This window comes from Thalassophryne amazonica, chromosome 7, assembly GCF_902500255.1.
Source record: "Thalassophryne amazonica chromosome 7, fThaAma1.1, whole genome shotgun sequence".
Classification (NCBI taxonomy): domain Eukaryota; kingdom Metazoa; phylum Chordata; class Actinopteri; order Batrachoidiformes; family Batrachoididae; genus Thalassophryne; species Thalassophryne amazonica.
The window spans coordinates 89,650,372-89,669,123 of record NC_047109.1 but is presented as its reverse complement, the minus strand read 5'-3'; the positions used below and the strand labels follow the sequence as shown (position 1 = coordinate 89,669,123).

The 18,752-nt window shown below is 39.3% G+C and overlaps 1 protein-coding gene across 2 annotated transcripts in view; it reads right to left on the bottom strand.

Annotated features, from left to right (window-relative positions):
- plekha8 (pleckstrin homology domain containing, family A (phosphoinositide binding specific) member 8) overlaps nucleotides 1-18,752 on the bottom strand; it is a 32,295-nt gene that overhangs the window by 4,916 nt on the left and 8,627 nt on the right. The window contains exons 2-10 of one of the 2 annotated variants that reach the window (XM_034175011.1): nucleotides 15,366-15,482; nucleotides 15,115-15,270; nucleotides 14,884-15,005; nucleotides 10,657-10,809; nucleotides 10,515-10,546; nucleotides 10,178-10,277; nucleotides 6,156-6,481; nucleotides 3,952-4,037; nucleotides 348-406 (exon numbers count right to left, since the gene is read on the bottom strand). In XM_034175011.1, the coding sequence (XP_034030902.1) occupies nucleotides 348-406; nucleotides 3,952-4,037; nucleotides 6,156-6,481; nucleotides 10,178-10,277; nucleotides 10,515-10,546; nucleotides 10,657-10,809; nucleotides 14,884-15,005; nucleotides 15,115-15,270; nucleotides 15,366-15,482 (1,151 nt within the window). Of the gene's footprint in view, nucleotides 1-347; nucleotides 407-3,951; nucleotides 4,038-6,155; nucleotides 6,482-10,158; nucleotides 10,278-10,514; nucleotides 10,547-10,656; nucleotides 10,810-14,883; nucleotides 15,006-15,114; nucleotides 15,271-15,365; nucleotides 15,483-18,752 lie in introns of both variants that reach the window. The other variant, XM_034175010.1, reaches the window with a different exon arrangement.

The window sequence follows — 18,752 nt, the reverse complement described above, 5'->3', positions numbered from 1 at the left end:
TTCTCTAAATGCCTGCAGGCTCTAACATAATAAACGTTACATCAGCAAGATATGAAATTGTTTAATTTGGATTTTTTTAAGTAAATTTTTTATATTGCTGTTTGTAGTTCATCCTTGTTTTATTTTTCCTAACCGACAAAAACAAAATTAAACCAAAAAAAGTTGTAAAAATTGTGTTTACGTATATCGCCCAGCCCTCGTCATGCATTATTGTACAAATTAAAACAAGTAGCTCTCTGATATCAAAGTGAAGTTTTAAATTACATAGGTTGAGTAACACACTTTCCACATTAGTCACATGTGTAATTAAATTTTGTTGAACAGCAACATGATTAGCAGTAACATACCTTTATATTTCCAACAAAATCCATTTTAACTGGTGCGAACACTGTTGACCCCAGCTTGTCTGAGGAGAGAGAATCCAGGATCATTTTTTAGTAGCTGATGAAGTACATATATTTAATGTCCTATTTTAATAAGTTCTTTTAGCTGTAGTCATTGTTTAAGCAATGAGTCACCATCAGAGTGGTGCTTCATTTGAAAATAAAATTCTGAAAAGGGTGTTAAAATAGAAAGATGAATTTTTTTGTGTGTCTGTGCAAACTACAAACTGACATTAAGCCGGTGTCGCAGACTGTTCGGTCTGCCCCTAAAAATTAGTCCGCCTTTTGCATCTGCATGTGTCATTTCGGAGCTCTGCCGCTCGTCTAAGACAGTCTCTTTACCCAAAGCGATCAAATGGATTAATGGGATTATTAACCATCAAATGATAAAGGTAAAACCTCTTAAATCATTCTGAAGTCAGTTTTAAGCAGAAACAAGGCTGTTTTAAGCAGAAAGTCAGCAAAATTGCGTGACGCTTTGAAATGGCCGACGTGTGGTGAACGCATCAGCTAGCAGCTCGTTTAGCCGTGGTGCTCTGATCGCTTCCGCCACTTTATATGATGAAATAATGCTCAATTAATGTGGAAATGATTGTTGTACAAAAGCTTCAGATATCTGTCACTGAGATAGATGAAGACTGGAGTCCAGTTTTAAGCAAAAATGAGGTTTTAATTCATGAACCGCAGCTAATGACGCATGCGCAGATGCAAAAAGCAGACCAATTTTTAGGGGGGGGGGGGGGGGGCGTTCAGTCAGCGACACCAGCCATACTCTCCCTGATACAATGTGATGCAGCAATATAGTTCAAGACCACATTTGAGCACTTGAAATGCAACTGCATGTACAAAAGATACAATTTGTTCCTATATTTTGATTACTTTGTGCGCACATGATGCTCTGTGCTAAAGTGAGTGTGCACTAAGGTCAATGAGCCAATGAAAGACAGCGATAAATGTTTTTATTGTGTTTATGTAGGTGACAGCAAACACGGATATACCGTATTTTCTGGACTACAAGTCGCACTGGTATATAAGTTGCATTTATTTTTGAAACATGGTGCTACCACTTCTTGTCAAAAGAAGCAAAATTAATTTAACCGGGCATTATTTAGTTATAATGCAAATATTAGTTTGCATGATAACATGTTAGTGAGCAGAAGCTAATGGGCTAATTAACCTTATTGTAAGACTAATTATACAACTGCTTCTTTTAGCTGCTAAAGAGACAGTCATTGATGAGGTAAAGCTACAATGTAATTAAAGTTTGAAAACATGGCGCATTATTTATTTATCAGACAAACACTTACCTTAGGTTTGGCTTGCTGACCTGCCATTGCTGTTCTTGTTGTCTCACACAGTTCAAACAAATATTGTTCCTAATAATGTGAAAATTATATTTCCTGTTTTTATTCCAGTGCGTGGTCTTTCAGTTTGAGAGCATGATTTCTTATATTTACTTTTTCTCTAAGACACCGAATATCTGTCTCATTCACACCTTATTCTTCTTGTTTTGTGGCAGTTGGCATCCAGGTTAATGTGTTACTGCCAGCTTCTGCTCCCAAGTGTGAATAGCAGCACCTCATTCAGTATACAGGAGCAGCTGCTCATGTGTATAGACTGTGCCATCGTGTGGCCATACATTACAATACAGTATTTTTTCATTAAGTCACTTTGGAAAACAAGGTGGTCACAGGACCTGTCAAACTAGTAAAGTAAAAAAAAAAAAGAAAAGTGACTTCTAGTCCAGAAAATACACTACATTTAGTGAGCACATAAAGGTTTTATACACTCAGAGATAAATGTTTGGAGACCGAACCGACCAGTCTTTCCCCAAAGGTGGGAATGAATGACCAGATGCACTACCAAAACTATATAATTATTTATCTCAAACACACAAATTAATCAAACTACAAGGATGAATTGTATGTCATGCATATACAACAGCATTTAGAGGGCTATATGTATTTTATTTTTCTTCCTTTATCTGTGGCGACTCCAGGAATCCCTGGGAGTGTCCTGGACACCTTCACATGATCTACCACAAGTTATGCACTACCAGACCTTAACCCCACCCTCTTTTTTTGCCTGCTTTGGTGTTTCAACAATGAAAATGTCTCTCCGCCTCAAACAAATTATCCAGTGGACCTACTGCGGTATTTAGAGATGGGAAAATGTATAATTTTAGACAAATATGCAATGTGTTTTCCTGTCTGTGCCCCCCTGAATGTAATAGCATGTAGCACCATGCAATGCACATCATGATGTAATAATGGAAATATGACTAGGGTGACCAGATTGTCCCACTTTGTGACCCAAATTGAGATGGTTTCTGGCATTGTTACTGACAGTCAGACTTCAGTGTTGAAATGCATGTTTTAAAAATGAATGTTTTAACCACACGTTTTTAAAACTGAAGCCTGACTGTCAATAACAGCTCCAGAAAACATCTCAATTTTGGGCACAAAGTGGGACATCTGGTCACCCTAAATATGACACCTGTTGCATTGATGAAGTTTTGAATAATGTTCAAACTGCTGAGATGTGGCCCCATCTCACAAACATACAAGATCATACGCCGTTTCTCCATTCACACTGTAATATAGTGTGCATGTCTTTACGATCCTGGCACAATGCAGTGCAATGTGTTGCGTTATTGTGTAGTGTACAGTCAATTTAAAAAAAAATGATCAAATATATGACAACAGAAAAATAATATTTAACAAAAGTGACATTATTAATATGAAGTACAGTTTTTCCAGACATCTAAGAAGTCTTTAATGTTGGGCATGCTAATGTAATAGTGACTACTACTGTGATCTGAATCAGGGATGGTGCACCTTCTACATGCATGTTTACTTCTCTGTTTAGTACAATTGTACAATGTTGCTTTGTTGAGCTGATCTGGTGCATTAAGGTTCACCAAATTATATTGGATTTGGACTCGTATTTTCTTTTAATTTGGTGAGTTACAAAGTGATGGAATTTATTATTTTTGAGTTAACCTGTACCCATTTAGAAATGACCTTTTTATTTATGTTTGGCAAACCATTTACCACAGATGTTGGTAAACACCAAACACTGACTATTAATACATCAACTAACCAACTGTTAATTCAGACAAATGCGATCAATGTGGACAAAACTTGAGTCTTTTCAACTGTTGTTGGCCTTATCGGTCAATGATTATTGTTTTGTTTTTTTTTTAATCACTCAAACATCCTACAACTTATCAATCGAGAGATACATTTGTGCGTCTATGTCAATATGTGGACAGTGACCTCCTGTCTGTGTGTGTGTGTGTGTAGTACAGTCAAAAAACACTGAAAAAGAAAACAGCATGAAATTGAGACCATGAATAAGAGTTAATGAAGCTGAGACAGATAGTTGCCTCCTTATAACCGATGGACCATGTGATTGATAGAACATGCACATATAACAAAAAAGAAAATGTCATAAATTTTCTGAGCTGCTTTAGTTTTCCAAATTGAAGTTACACAGGGTGAAATGATTGCAAACAAAGGAAAAGCAACAGATTAAAATGAGGAGAGACTATAAGTGACTGGCCTACCTAATACAGGCACTATTGCATAGCATGAGTCCAAAAAATCTTGTGTAGGGATACCATTGTCGTCGTCCAGTCTTATATCACTAAATCTAAAAAAAAAAAGTCAGATTCAAACAGAAGAATATATTAGAGATAAATTAGCCACTTCAGCTTTTATTTCATCAAAGAAAACAGGAAAACAAAGGTTTACATTTATCACAGGCCAAACCAGACATGAGTCTCTCACACTCACTCACTCACACACACACACACACACACACACACACACACACACACACACACACACACACACACACACACACACACACACACACACACACACACACACACACACACACACACACACACACACACACAATCATACAGTTCTGTTATTCAACAAACCTGACCCTTTTCTGGCATTGTATCTAAAAAGTATTGTTATTTTTATTTAGGTTACCATTCAAAAATGGTCCCATCAGTTTTAAAACAAGTTTTCATTTTGTAACGGAATACTGGCCTAGTAAGATCCTTATGTTATAAAGAAAATTAATTACATCATCTTCTAGCCTTCTAACTTAGCATTACAATAAACTGCCATATTGGACCGAATATAAGATGACCCTGATTATAAGACAACCCCCAAAAGACATAATTTTGGAAAAATTCCATCTGGAGACATTTTTTTTATATACCCCCCTCACACTAGAGGCTGAATGAGCCCAAATCCCATCTGAATGAAAATTCAATCCACATTTGGGAGGTCTCAAGGTGCAGTCACGTCCTTCGGACAGCATTCTGGACGCAGACTAAACAGTCAGGCACAGTCGTGTGGCTGCCTCGCGTGTTTTGCACATGTTCAAAACATTTGTTGCGCAGTCGAAGTGGCAAAAATACCAAGTGGCAGCCAAAGTGCTGTCTGACCACAGTCTGATTGCATTCTAAACAATCGGACGGCATGAAAATGGCATTCGTAACATTGTGATCGCGCTCGGAGGGATTTTCGGCATGTTTCTGTCACGACTGAATGTCCAGAATGTGCTGCTGGATTATATCCTGCCGAACAGCAATCGGACCGCAATCGTACAGCTTGTAAGTGCATTCTTATTGTTCTTACTGGAATCTGGCAGCTATCCAGGTACTATTACCGTACTCCACCTACATTTGTACCGTGTTCGGAGGCTCATGCACACGGCACATGCACGAATCAGTTGGGGGGAGCGCAGTCTGGGTATTCGAACGGCTGTCCTCCGCAATTCTTATTCTCCCCACCAGATGTGGCACGAATCCTGTTGTTTGTTTTTTTTTTTTCATTTTAGATTCTGCCAGATTCGGCTTGGCTCATGCTCATTTGTACCTAGTGTGATGAGGGTCTAAAAATGCTTTAATTCAAAAATTTTGCTTCGTAGCAGTAGCAGCAATCAGGAGGGGTTCACTCCGCTACTAGAACAGCAGTGTAAGGGATTCTGGGAGGACTGTAATGATAAATAATTTGGATTTATTGTCATTTTAGAATGTTTTATGCTAGTCCTTATGGTAATCTTGTTAAAGTTACAAAGATGTGATTGTGATATTAAACTGAAGAAGCAACATTCAGCACCATGAGTGCAAATTGTACTGCACAGACAGCCTTTCAGCTCATTTAGCTGTTATATAGTGTTGTGAACAAAAAGTTTTTTCAAGGTTCTCTTAGCCACCTACTGTTGTTGTTGTGCCTGACATGAAAGTTTAGTCTGCAATTATAAAATGACCCTGTATTTTTCAAAGTTTTTGTTCTGGAACAAAACCTCATCTTATATTCAGGCCAATATGTTATGTCACACAAACTGTTAGCTTAGTAACACTTTCCATGGCTTCAGAAACAAAAAAAAGGTGAAATACATTAGAAATTCAGAGTAAAATGTCAACAAAAAGTTTTTACAAACCCAGATATCAGGTGAGGGTCTCTGTGTCACATTATGAAGAGAGAATACATTTATGTAAAACACTCATGACATCTTGAAATAATTTCAGTTAAAATCATCCAAACCCATTAATATTTATTCATTCTATGCAACATGATCATAAAGTTAACACAATATTACCACACATTAGGTGAAGTCAAAAACTGCAATAAATCCAAAGGTGGCAGCAAAAGTACAGTAATCTAACACGTCAATACTTTAAGAGTAACTTCATACTGTAAATAGTCCTAAAGGATGTGACTATCCTGAATAGCATTTTCATACCTGTGACTCACTGTGCTGAAGAATGTCTCCACCTGCTCTGTGTCTTCTAGCTCTGCAGAATCTCTGAACATTTCGTCCTCATGTTGACCCTCATCTGGATGTAAAAAAGCTGTCTGGTGTTGCTGAGACTGGTTCTTGTTGTCTTGCTCTGGTCTTTGGTCCACTTTGTGCCTCTGCTTTTCTTTTGTCTTGTTTTGTTCATAAGCAGTCTTCTGGACCTCCTCCACTGATGACTGGTCGTCGTGCTCAGTCTCAGATGTATCATGGGACATATCCTGCCTCGGATCAACTTGATTCTTGAGGTCTGATCTGTTGCTACTGACTGTATAATTACAGTATATGGATAACACAGACACAGAGAGATAAGTGGTAATTGTGTTAACATACAATTATATATATATATATATATATATATATACACACACACTCAACAAAAATATAAACGCAACACTTTTGGTTTTGCTCCCATTTTGTATGAGATGAACTCAAAGATCTAAAACTTTTTCCACATACACAATATCACCATTTCCCTCAAATATTGTTCACAAACCAGTCTAAATCTGTGATAGTGAGCACTTCTCCTTTGCTGAGATAATGCATCCCACCTCACAGGTGTGCCATATCAAGATGCTGATTAGACACCATGATTAGTGCACAGGTGTGCCTTAGACTGCCCACAATAAAAGGCCACTCTGAAAGGTGCAGTTTTGTTTTATTGGGGGGGATACCAGTCATTATCTGGTGTGACCACCATTTGCCTCATGCAGTGCAGCACATCTCCTTCGCATAGAGTTGATCAGGTTGTCAATTGTGGCCTGTGGAATGTTGGTCCACTCCTCTTCAATGGCTGTGCGAAGTTGCTGGATATTGGCAGGAACTGGTACACGCTGTCGTATACGCCGGTCCAGAGCATCCCAAACATGCTCAATGGGTGACATGTCCGGTGAGTATGCCGGCCATGCAAGAACTGGGACATTTTCAGCTTCCAAGAATTGTGTACAGATCCTTGCAACATGGGGCAGTGCATTATCCTGCTGCAACATGAGGTGATGTGCTTGGATGTATGGCACAACAATGGGCCTCAGGATCTTGTCACGGTATCTCTGTGCATTCAAAATGCCATCAATAAAATCACCTGTGTTCTTCGTTCTTCTGCCCATAACATAACCCCACCGCCACCATGGGCCACTCGATCCACAACATTGACATCAGAAAACCGTTCACCCACACGACGCCACACACGCTGTCTGCCATCTGCCCTGAACAGTGTGAACCGGGATTCATCCGTGAAGAGAACACCTCTCCAACGTGCCAAACGCCAGCGAATGTGAGCATTTGCCCACTCAAGTCGGTTACGACGACGAACTGGAGTCAGGTTGAGACCCCGATGAGGACGACGAGCATGCAGATGAGCTTCCCTGAGATGGTTTCTGACAGTTTGTGCAGAAATTCTTTGGTTATGCAAACCGATTGTTTCAGCAGCTGTCCGAGTGGCTGGTGTCAGACGATCTTGGAGGTGAACATGCTGAATGTGGAGGTCCTGGGCTGGTGTGGTTACACGTGGTCTGCGGTTGTGAGGCTGGTTGGATGTACTGCCAAATTCTCTGAAACACCTTTGGAGACGGCTTATGGTAGAGAAATGAACATTCAATACACGAGCAACAGCTCTGGTTGACATTCCTGCTGTCATCATGCCAATTGCATGCTCCCTCAAATCTTGCGACATCTGTGGCATTGTGCTGTGTGATAAAACTGCACCTTTCAGAGTGGCCTTTTATTGTGCGCTGTCTAAGGCACACCTGTGCACTAATCATGGTGTCTAATCAGCATCTTGATATGGCACACCTGTGAGGTGGGATGGATTATCTCAGCAAAGGAGGAGTGCTCACTATCACAGATTTAGACTGGTTTGTGAACAATATTTGAGGGAAATGGTGATATTGTGTATGTGGAAAAAGTTTTAGATCTTTGAGTTCATCTCATACAAAATGGAAGCAAAACCAAAAGTGTTGCATTTATATTTTTGTTGAGTGTGTGTGTGTGTGTGTGTATATATATATATATATATATATATATATATATATATATATATATATATATATATATATATATATATATATATATATATATATATGAATATATGAATGTAAAATGGCATTGCAGAGTATCCAAATAGGTTTGCAGAATATGCAAAATCAGTTAAATATGGACAAAGTGTTTATCTTATGTGACATTTTACATAAGGAAATGCGTAGTTCTCATACAGTAAAAAAGACAAAGAAATTATAAAGTGAATCAACCTTTTTGGAATAAAGAACTACAGGCTCTTTGGACTATTGTGCAGATAGCTGAGAAGAGTTTCCTTAAATGTAATGATCTAAATGTAAAAATTCCTTTAAAAATGAGTTTAAAAAAATGTAAACAAAATTTTGACCAAAAGCTAAGACTTTTTAAAAGATGTTTCAGAAGAGGACAGTCTCTCCAGCTTGAGAACTTGAAGTTAAATTCTAAACTGTTTTGGAAATAAATAAATAAATTAGGACCCCAGAAAATAAAATCAGTTCCAATGGAGATAATAACAGACAATGGAGATTCACACTTTGAAACAGAGTGAGCTATCAGATGTTATATTGTATCAAAATGATATGTTGAATTATGACATTACTCTCGAGGCGGTACAAAAAGTTGTGAGTGCTGCTAAAGCAAATAAAGCAGTGGGAGTTGAGGGGATCCCTAATGAAGCTCTCAAGGCACCCTCTCTAATTCAATTTCTGCAGGGTCTTTTTCAAGCCTGCTTTTCAAATTCTATTGTTCCATCAGAGTGGCATCAGTCAATAATAAAACCTATTTCTATTCATTTCACCAGAAAATGCCTGTGTTTGTTTCCGACACCAAATATGTGGAAAATAATGGCACTATGTGATAAAGCTGTGTGGAATAGACAATTCTCAAAAACTGTGTGATCACGCATGAAGGAGGTGAGTGAGGGAAGCCACTAAGGCACCATGACAACTCTAAAGGTGTTATAGATTTGTCTGTCTCTATGTGGCCCTGCAACAGACCGGCGTCCTCTCCAGGGTGCACCCCACCTCAAGCCCTATGACTGCTGGGATAGGCTCTATCTTCCCATTGACCCATAATTGGAGTAAGCGGGTAGAGAAAATGGATGGATTGATGCTTTAGGAAAATCCGTCTCTGTTCCACTCCACCTTGAAGCTGTATAGCTGGTTCTTCTCTCAGAACAAGAGAAGCGTAAAACTTCTTTAACGGAAGAGCTAGTGTATCGTTCCACCCCTGTAAAAGATGCCAACATGGACCAAAACAGAGGGTTCACCAGTCCTCACCTGCATGTATCAGAAACCAAAATTTCATAGCTGAATACACTGTCCTTTTTACACGGTTACTTACAGAACTTTTGTGGACCCATTCATTGTCTGACTAACTGATTAGTCCTATGTTTGATGTGCTAATTGCAAGGAATAATTAATCAGTAAGATGTTTATAACAAAAGGAACAGCCAGATTTTCTTTAAAAACAAAAAACAAAACACTACAGGGCTGGATGTACCTGGATGAAATAAACCTTTTAAGTTGAAAAGTGGTCAAAAGTATTTAAATGTTACTTTTTTTTGAATAGGTTGTATCTCTTTAAAATAAAAGTTATATTTTTACTGGAGGTTTTTCATTTTTTAAAAGTGTACTTGATGGTTTGTGTCTTTTTAAAACGTCAGATTTATGTGAACCTTTGAGTTTTAATAATGTAGATATGTTGTTGTCCATTCGGCTGCTCATGGCTCCTGGATGAGGACTTTGTTACTGCCAAGGGAAATGCAATAACGTAACTTGGCATCAGTCACTGTCTGCTCCCTAAAATGCAACAATCTATGTCAGTTCAGAGAAAGGACGTATCTGAGTGCAATGTACTTTCCTTTATGTAATTTATTAATGGTCTTGAGTTCAGTGATCACTCCATGTAATAAAGTTGAGATGAACATCTGACTGACCTGCAAAGAAAGGATGATGTTCTTGTGAATCCTGTACATCCAGTCCTACTGTCTCTGAATCCAAGCTCTGGTTCTCCTGAGATACTTTCTCCTGTGAAGCTTCAGGCAAGTCGCTCCATCTAGAATTCATTTTAACAGCAATATTAAATCTCAAGCTTCAGATGTACCTCTGTTTTGCCACAATGACGGACAACTGTGAAGATTCAGAAATGAAACCAATGGAATACCACTTCTTGCATGCAAAATCTGATAAATACATTTCATCTGGTGTTTGTTAGGTGCTATTTTCAATGCATTATATGGCATAACAGTTTCCAGTAAGACAACACTACTTTTGATACAACAAAGCCACCTACTTTTCACTCATGTTCTGACTGCGAGAGTTGACCTGTTGGTGAAAAAGATGCTATATGTTTACATACTGGTATGTGGAAACAATGCAAGCCTGGTTATATTACACTATACCATCTCTTCAGGCAGACAAAGTATGAGACCAACCTTCTGAGGCTTGACAGCTGCTACAGGGGGAGAGCCTGGTGGTGTCACTATATCTGCCCCGAAAGTACGATTTGCTATGTGCATGCATTCCTCTAGAGTCTTCAGGAATGTGGTGCATGTAGATTTCACCATGGTTCCAGTGTCTATCCCTGTCTACAAAGGACACACGCATTTCAGACCACACCTTTGTGTATACTTTGGCTACACAGTTTCAAGCTCAACATTTCCCAACTTCACACATTTTCTGTCACCAAACAATTCAGTCAATTAAAATGTCTACTCAATTCCCCTAGGTAAGTCCCTTCGGCTGCTACCTTATATTTTCTTGTGGTGGGACAAAAGCATCTGGCGTCCTCTGGTTCCAGAGGTGTCAAGTAACGAAGTACAAATACTTCGTTACTGTACTTAAGTACACTTTTTAGGTATCTATACTTTACTCCATTACTTATTTTTCTGCCTACTTCCGACTTCTACTTATTACATTTTCACACAAGTATCTGTACTTTCCTTACATTTTTAAAACAAACAGCCTCGTTACTCTTGGCTTCAGCGCCGGTGGATGTGCGCTGACGCCTCAGCGCACATCCACCGGCGCGGCTTTACCGAGGTGCCAGCGCGGATTTATCTGACCATGGGTCTGAAGAAGGCACTGACGGCGGAGGAGGGAGACGATATCAAGAAGTCCCTGGACTTTTTGTCTGAAGAAATCTCTGTTGTTAAAATGCAGCAGAAATCCATTATGGAGCTGGTGGAAGAAGTGAAGGCTCTCCGGATCCAGAATGCCGAGAAAGACCGGTGTCTGGTGTACCTGGAGAACCGTGTTGCAGAGTTGGAACAGTACACAAGGATGAACGACGTTATTATTACAGGAATTCATATTAAACATCGATCCTACGCACGGGCGGTGTCAGAAGACAGCAGAGGGGAGGCCAACGAGCAAGAGGCCAGCTCAGTGGAACAACAGGTGGCTGACTTCCTGCAATCTAAAGATATTCAAATGGACTGTAATAACATTGAAGCGTGCCACCCCCTGCCCAGGAGAGAGGATGGAGACAAGCGAGCTGTTATAATGAGGTTTGTCAACAGAAAACATAAAATGGCATTGTTAAAACAGGGACGGAAACTCAAAGGAACAAACGTATTCATCAATGAACATCTGACCAAAAGAAACGCAGACATCGCCAGGAAAGCTCATCTCTTAAAAAAGCAGGGAAAAATTCAACAGACATGGACATCCAACTGCAAAACATTCATCAAACTGAACGGAACACCAGAACAAGCGAAGGTTATGGTAATCAGGAACATCAAGGAACTGGACAAATACGACCAATAAGGTATGAGGACACAAACACATCACAACACCATGACACAGACCAGAGGAACCTATTCATCTACTACATCATCTACATCTAGAGACCAGAAGGATATAACTCACAGGATTGCTGATCATGGAAAACTAGAACTGAGAACATTTATATACACAGACCACAATGTACTGGACTTGGAGCACGATATAGACCCGGACAATAATTTCTTATCAAATATTAATGACAGTTGTTGCTATTATACAGATGAACAGTTTAATCGGATCATTAAAACGGATAACAAATTATCAATAATCCATTTCAACAGCAGAAGTCTGTATGCAAACTTTAACAACATTAAAGAATATTTAAGTCAATTAAAAAAAAAAAATTAACATAATTGCTATATCAGAAACATGGATCAATGAAGATAAAGGAATGGATTTTGAACCAGTCGAAGCAGTGGTTTGCAGATTGAAGCAATGCTTCAACCTATTGTTTCGTTTATTCTTTCTTTCTTTCGCTTAATTTTCCCCCGCTAAAACCCTAAAGAGCATACTTCTGTGAGTATTATTTACCTTTTCTATGTTAAACCGACCTGTTATGGTCTTCTGAAACAGTTGATAGATGTATTTTATAACTTAAAAATGGGAGCGACGCTAACACGTTAGCATGTCTATGGCATTTTCAATGTTAAAAATTAGCATGAAGCAGTTCCAGCTGTCTTCACGTTCGGGTGCATTTGTTTTCAAATTGTAATATTTCTTAAATTTATTTTTGTTTATATATTAATAATCTAATGATAATTATTATATACAATTTCAGAGAAAGAGACAAAAAGAACCTGAATAGAAACACAACAGAAAATAAAATATAAAAGCAACTAACAATGAACATACATACATACATACATACAGAAATAAATAAGTGTTTCCTGTGAACACTAGTGACTCTTACACCTCCATTTCATCCCTGTTTTATTTAAGTTTAATGACAGTTTGTTTCGGTCAAACCATATTGTCAATGTGTTAATTTCTTCAGTGATTTCCTCCAGAACTATCTGCCAAACTAGAAAACTGCTGCATCCTAGTAAGAGCAGAATACTACTGGAATGAATCTGAATAAGGAAAGTTTTTTTTTTCTCACTAAATGGATGCTGCACTCACTGCAGTTTATTGTCTGGAATAGTCCCAGATTGCATTTCAGAGCTTCTAGAATTGAAACATTTTCATGCAGGTGGTGTTGGGGGGTAATTTGGGGTTTGGGGTCTTGGGCCACATGTAGAACGAATCAGTTTTTAAATTAAGCTTTCAATTCATATAGTGGCATCTACCTTTTTTTTTTTTTTCTTTTTTTTTAAGGTTACTTTATACTTTTATACTTTAAGTAGGTTTTGGAGCACATACTTTTTCACTTTTACTTGAGTAAAAAGGTCAAGTTGATACTTCAACTTTTACCAGAGTGTTTTTAAACTGCAGTATCTATACTTCTACTTAAGTAACAAATGTGTGTACTTTTGACACCACTGTCTGGTTCAGGCTGAGAAACATGCCCAGAGCAGACAAACACAAAAGGACTTAAAAACACTACATTTCTTCAGCCATGACACGGAACTAAAGTATTTTCAGACGCCGTTTTCCAAATCAGGACGTTTTATGTGGATACATTTTCGTCAGGCTGTGATGATGAATCAGACTGAAATGATGTAACAAGTAAGATTAAGACTTTATATTTACTCAGTGTGTGAATGGTTTTAATATTTGAAACAGTCTGAACTGTTTGCATGAGGACTGCAGCTCTTAGTTGTTCAGCCAATGAATGGACAGCATCAATGGACAAATTTCGACTTATGAGTAACTTACAAGAAACTTGTGTCAACAATCGCATAACTTACCTACAACTTATGACCAGCATGTGTGGAACGTATGAGCCATATGCTGACATGCATCAAAAATATTGTGCATGGACAAAATTTTTTGACGAAATTGTCGTACTACGCCGTATACCAGCGTGCTTCAAAGTGCTCTTAAATTATGGTTAAATTATAGGAAAGTTACCCATAACTTATTAGACGTATCCCAGCGTATTCTGTGTATTTTTAATACGTCAACATGCACAGGCTAAATCATCAAGGTGTGACAGGGCCTTTAATTTGATACTCCTTGAACAATGTGACGTGTATGGCTGTTAAGATTTTTATACAATGGATTGACCAGTGGTTACCTGGTTTGTAGAAATTACATTTTTTTTTTCTCCTAATGCTTCTGTTTAATTCTTTCTTTCAGATTTTTGACAGCCAGGCACGTACATGAAAGTCAAATACATGCCCCAATCAAACCCTAACTATTTCATTGAGCCAATCAGCAGCACCTACAAGTATCAGTTCTATTTCTGGAATCTTCTGGAGTTTTTCCCCACACTGTTTAAACAGGGAACCAATTTGGTGTATGCAAACCTCTGCTCTACTGAATAGCTGAAATAGTGAATAAAAACTGAAATAAATCAATCTCTTTATTATTTTGAAAGAACTTTACACAGAAATGAAGCAGATATTCTAAGTGACTAAAATGTAGTGCTTAGCTACATGCAATATGTGGAACTGTGGGAACAGTTTTTCAGCATAAGTTTAAGGTGTATGTAAACATATTGCCTCAACTGTAAACATCACCTATTATCATCAAAGATCCTGAAATTGAATAAAAATAGCAGACTCACACAAGTCATGGTGTAGTTTAACATTATGCTTACAACATTAGTTAATTTCTCTAAATTCAATAATTTTGACATACATCCCATTCCATCCTTATTTGAGAGCGCGTGCACAGCAACTTGAAGTTTTAGTCACAGACACGTTAACCTTCACTTATGACACAACAACACCAGCGTCTCTTATGTCATCAGCTCATCCAAACACTACCCTTACCTCTGCTGTGTGTCCTTGCTCATCATTCTCCTTGATCTTGTTTACTTGTTGAAGGAGAAGGTCACAGTACAATCTGAGTTCTGACATTTTTGTTTTCAGGGCCTCTGTATTCTCCTGAAGCTCTACAATGGCAATAAAGAATCAATTAAACACTGCAAAGATGTCTCACAAAACAGAAACTGCAACTGCAAATTCCATTTGTCAGACTTGGATGTTATGGCAATCAATTACCTTTTTCTCTCTTTGTTCTGTTATCTGTAAGGCAAGCCTTCGCCGTTCCCAGTGCCACAAGCCATTTCTGCCTCTCTGCTGCATTAATGGCTTTGAGGTAAAAGTACTGTTCTCCAGGAATGTTCAAATCAACTCGTGTTGAGTCAGAGGAATGAACTAAACACAGAACACAAGAAGAAAATCCTCATCAGAATGCCACATTTTTTCCAAAATACTGTAGAAAATAACAACAGTAACGGTTGATTGCCAACCTTGAATTTCACAAACTGAAATTTTAAGGCTGCCTTTGCACCCTTTCCATGCATCTTCTTGAGAGTCATAGTAAGACAAAGTTCCTCCATCAAGCACAAACCAACGTGGTTGCCAACCTGTAAAAGGCATTTCAGAAGTTTAATCATGTTTTGATATTGAAATTATTCAACAATCGACTACTTGATTTTAATAATCAACTAGCCAGTGAGATATAAAAGGAACGATACCAAACTTTGGTTGCAACATCTCAAATACTAAGATTGCTTCCCTCTGTTACATAACTAAATATGTTTAAGTTTTGGAGCATGAGTCAAATAAGTTATTCTTTACATATTCATCAATTAACTTTTTCTTTACTGTTTTCTATCTTTTTGGCCATGGAGCCATCTACATTTGCATCATTGCTACTTGGGAATTCTTAAATACGAAAAACATAGCAATAAAGCATTCTGTTGTTCTGTCAAAATATTTGTAACACAGAGTGATATTTCCTGCATTGTCAGTACTATTTAACTGAAATCCCTGATGTTTAGACAACTCCAGGACAAAGTACTGAATTGTCCCCATGTAAGCCTGGATGCATTAACATTGAGACGATAAGGTAAACTTACTGGGGGAAAAAAATTAAATTATACGAGGTCTGTTAGAAAACTACCCGACCTTTTTATTTTTTGCAAAAACTATATGGATTTGAATCATGTGCGCTTGCATCGGCCAAGCTTGAACCTTTGTGTGCATGCATGAGTTTTTTCATGCCTGTCGGTTGCGTCATTCGCCTGTGAGCACGCTTTGAGTGAGCAGTGGTCCACACCCCTCGTCGGATTTTTATTGTGAGCAAAATGTCTGAACGATTTGGAGCTTTGCTGCATCAAATTTTCCAGAAACTGTGAGAGACAGCCAGGTGGAAACCATTCGAAAGATTCAGACGGCTTTCAGGGACGATTCTATGGGGATCACACAGATTAAGGAGTGTTACAACCGGTTTAAAGACGGCGCACAATGGCGGAGGGCGCGCCGCGCTCCGAGCGGCGATCGACAGGCTGAAACGACCAGATCATTTCCAAACTGAACGCTGTGTTGATCCGGGACGTCATCTGACTACTACAGAAATGGCAGAAGAGGTGGACATACCACTTTTTCGGCACATTCCACTGTTACAGGAGTTTTTGTCATGAAAAGACATTCGCGCGTCGGGACGGAGCCGCTCATGGCACAGGATAAAAAGCAACGGCGTAATAAAGCCTCACAGGACATGTTGTGGCATGTCCAGCTCGTCCACAATTTCTCGGATAGTCACACGACTGAAAAGCCACCGAAAGCCGTCTGAATCTTACGAATGGTGCAAGAGCTGCGCATGTTCCAACATGTCCTGTGAGACCAACACTGAGGTGCTTTTGTCCTGCGCCATTAGCGGCTCCGTGGCGAATTCCTCCGCTCCTCTTTTCATGACAAAAACTCCTGTAACAGTGGAATGTGCCGAAAAAGTGGTATGTCCACCTCTTCTGCCATTTCTGTAGTAGTCAGACGACGTCCCGGATCAACACAGTGTTCAGTTTGGAAATGATCTGGTCATTTTAGCCTGTCGATCGCCACTCGGAGCGCGGCGCGCCCTCCGCCATTGTGCGCCGTCTTTAAACCGGTTGTAACACTCCTTAATCTGTGTGATCCCCATAGAATTGTCCCTGAAAGCCGTCTGAATCTTCCGAATGGTTTCCACCTGGCTGTCTCTCACAGTTTCTGGAAAAATTTGATGCAGCAAAGCTCCAAATCGTTCAGACATTTTCCTCACAATAAAAATCAGACGAAGGGTGTGGACCACTGCTCACTCAAACTGTGCTCACAGGCAAATGACGCAACCGACAGACGTGAAAAAAGGTTCAAGCTTGGCTGATGCAAGCGCACATGATTCAAATACATATACACTCAACAAAAATATAAACGCAACACTTTTGGTTTTGTTCCCATTTTGTATGAGATGAACTCAAAGATCTAAAACTTTTTCCACATACACAATATCACCATTTCCCTCAAATATTGTTCACAAACCAGTCTAAATCTGTGATAGTGAGCACTTCTCCTTTGCTGAGATAATCCATCCCACCTCACAGGTGTGCCATATCAAGATGCTGATTAGACACCATGATTAGTGCACAGGTGTGCCTTGGACTGCCCACAATAAAAGGCCACTCTGAAAGGTACAGTTTTATCACACAGCACAATGCCACAGATGTCGCAAGATTTGAGGGAGCGTGCAGTTGGCATGCTGACAGCAGGAATGTCAACCAGAGCTGTTGCTCATGTATTGAATGTTCATTTCTCTACCATAAGCTGTCTCCAAAGGCATTTCAGAGAATTTGGCAGTACATCCAACCAGCCTCACAACCGCAGACCACGTGTAACCACACCAGCCCAGGACCTCCACATCCAGCATGTTCACCTCCATGCCACAACCTTAAAAAGACTGTCAAGCAAAACTGATTCAGGAATTTAGGAGCATTTCAAAAAGAGTGGGCAGGAGCTGGAGTCTGTGCATCAACAGCCACCACACACAGACCAGACATATCCAAGTGTCACATTCCTAGAGATCAAAGACTATGTCAAAAGCATCTTAAGCCTGGTTCACACGGCAAGATAATTAGGCCGATATTGGACCCAATCTTCCCCTTCCGACAATTTTAAGGACGCCCCGACAATCGTGATGACGCTAAAGATAATCTTATCAGATATTCCTGCCGTGTGTGGTGTGTTAAGAGCGCTCTGATATGCTCGGAAGGACATCAGCGGTGCTCCGATCGCAAATTGGAGATATTCAATATGTTGGATTGTCTTGGCCCGATATCGCAGCGTGTGTGGTGTCCTCCGACCACAAACAAGCACGCAGCCTGCTGAATGTGATGTGTAGCCAATCAGAAAGCGAGGTGACGGACACACGGAGCAGAAAATAAAATCAAAACAGCTGTTCTTACCAGAAAGTCAGGTGGTCGCACTGTCTCCACTCCTTTAAAGAACACCTTTTTGTTTTTCTTTTTGTATTGTTTTTTCCCCTCTGTTTTAAATAGTCCACAAACTATCTCCATCTGTTTACACTGAAGTCACGTTTAATCTCAAGAGATTTTGCGAGATTTCCTGTCTAACCTGGGAATGTTTGTGTGTGAAATCTGTTCGTGTGTGGTGTTGTTGTCCTTACCGTGTGGCTGAACACCACACACTGTACGACCAACACTGTTAGATCTATGATTTTTTTAATCTTCACGTGTTTGGTCTCTCAGGTTTTGGAAACCTACAGATAATTTTAAAATCCTACCATGTGTACCAGGCATTACATGTGCTTAGGAGAAAAAGACCTGGGCCAGTGCGCAGCAGGCCAAAGTACTCTTTTCAGATAA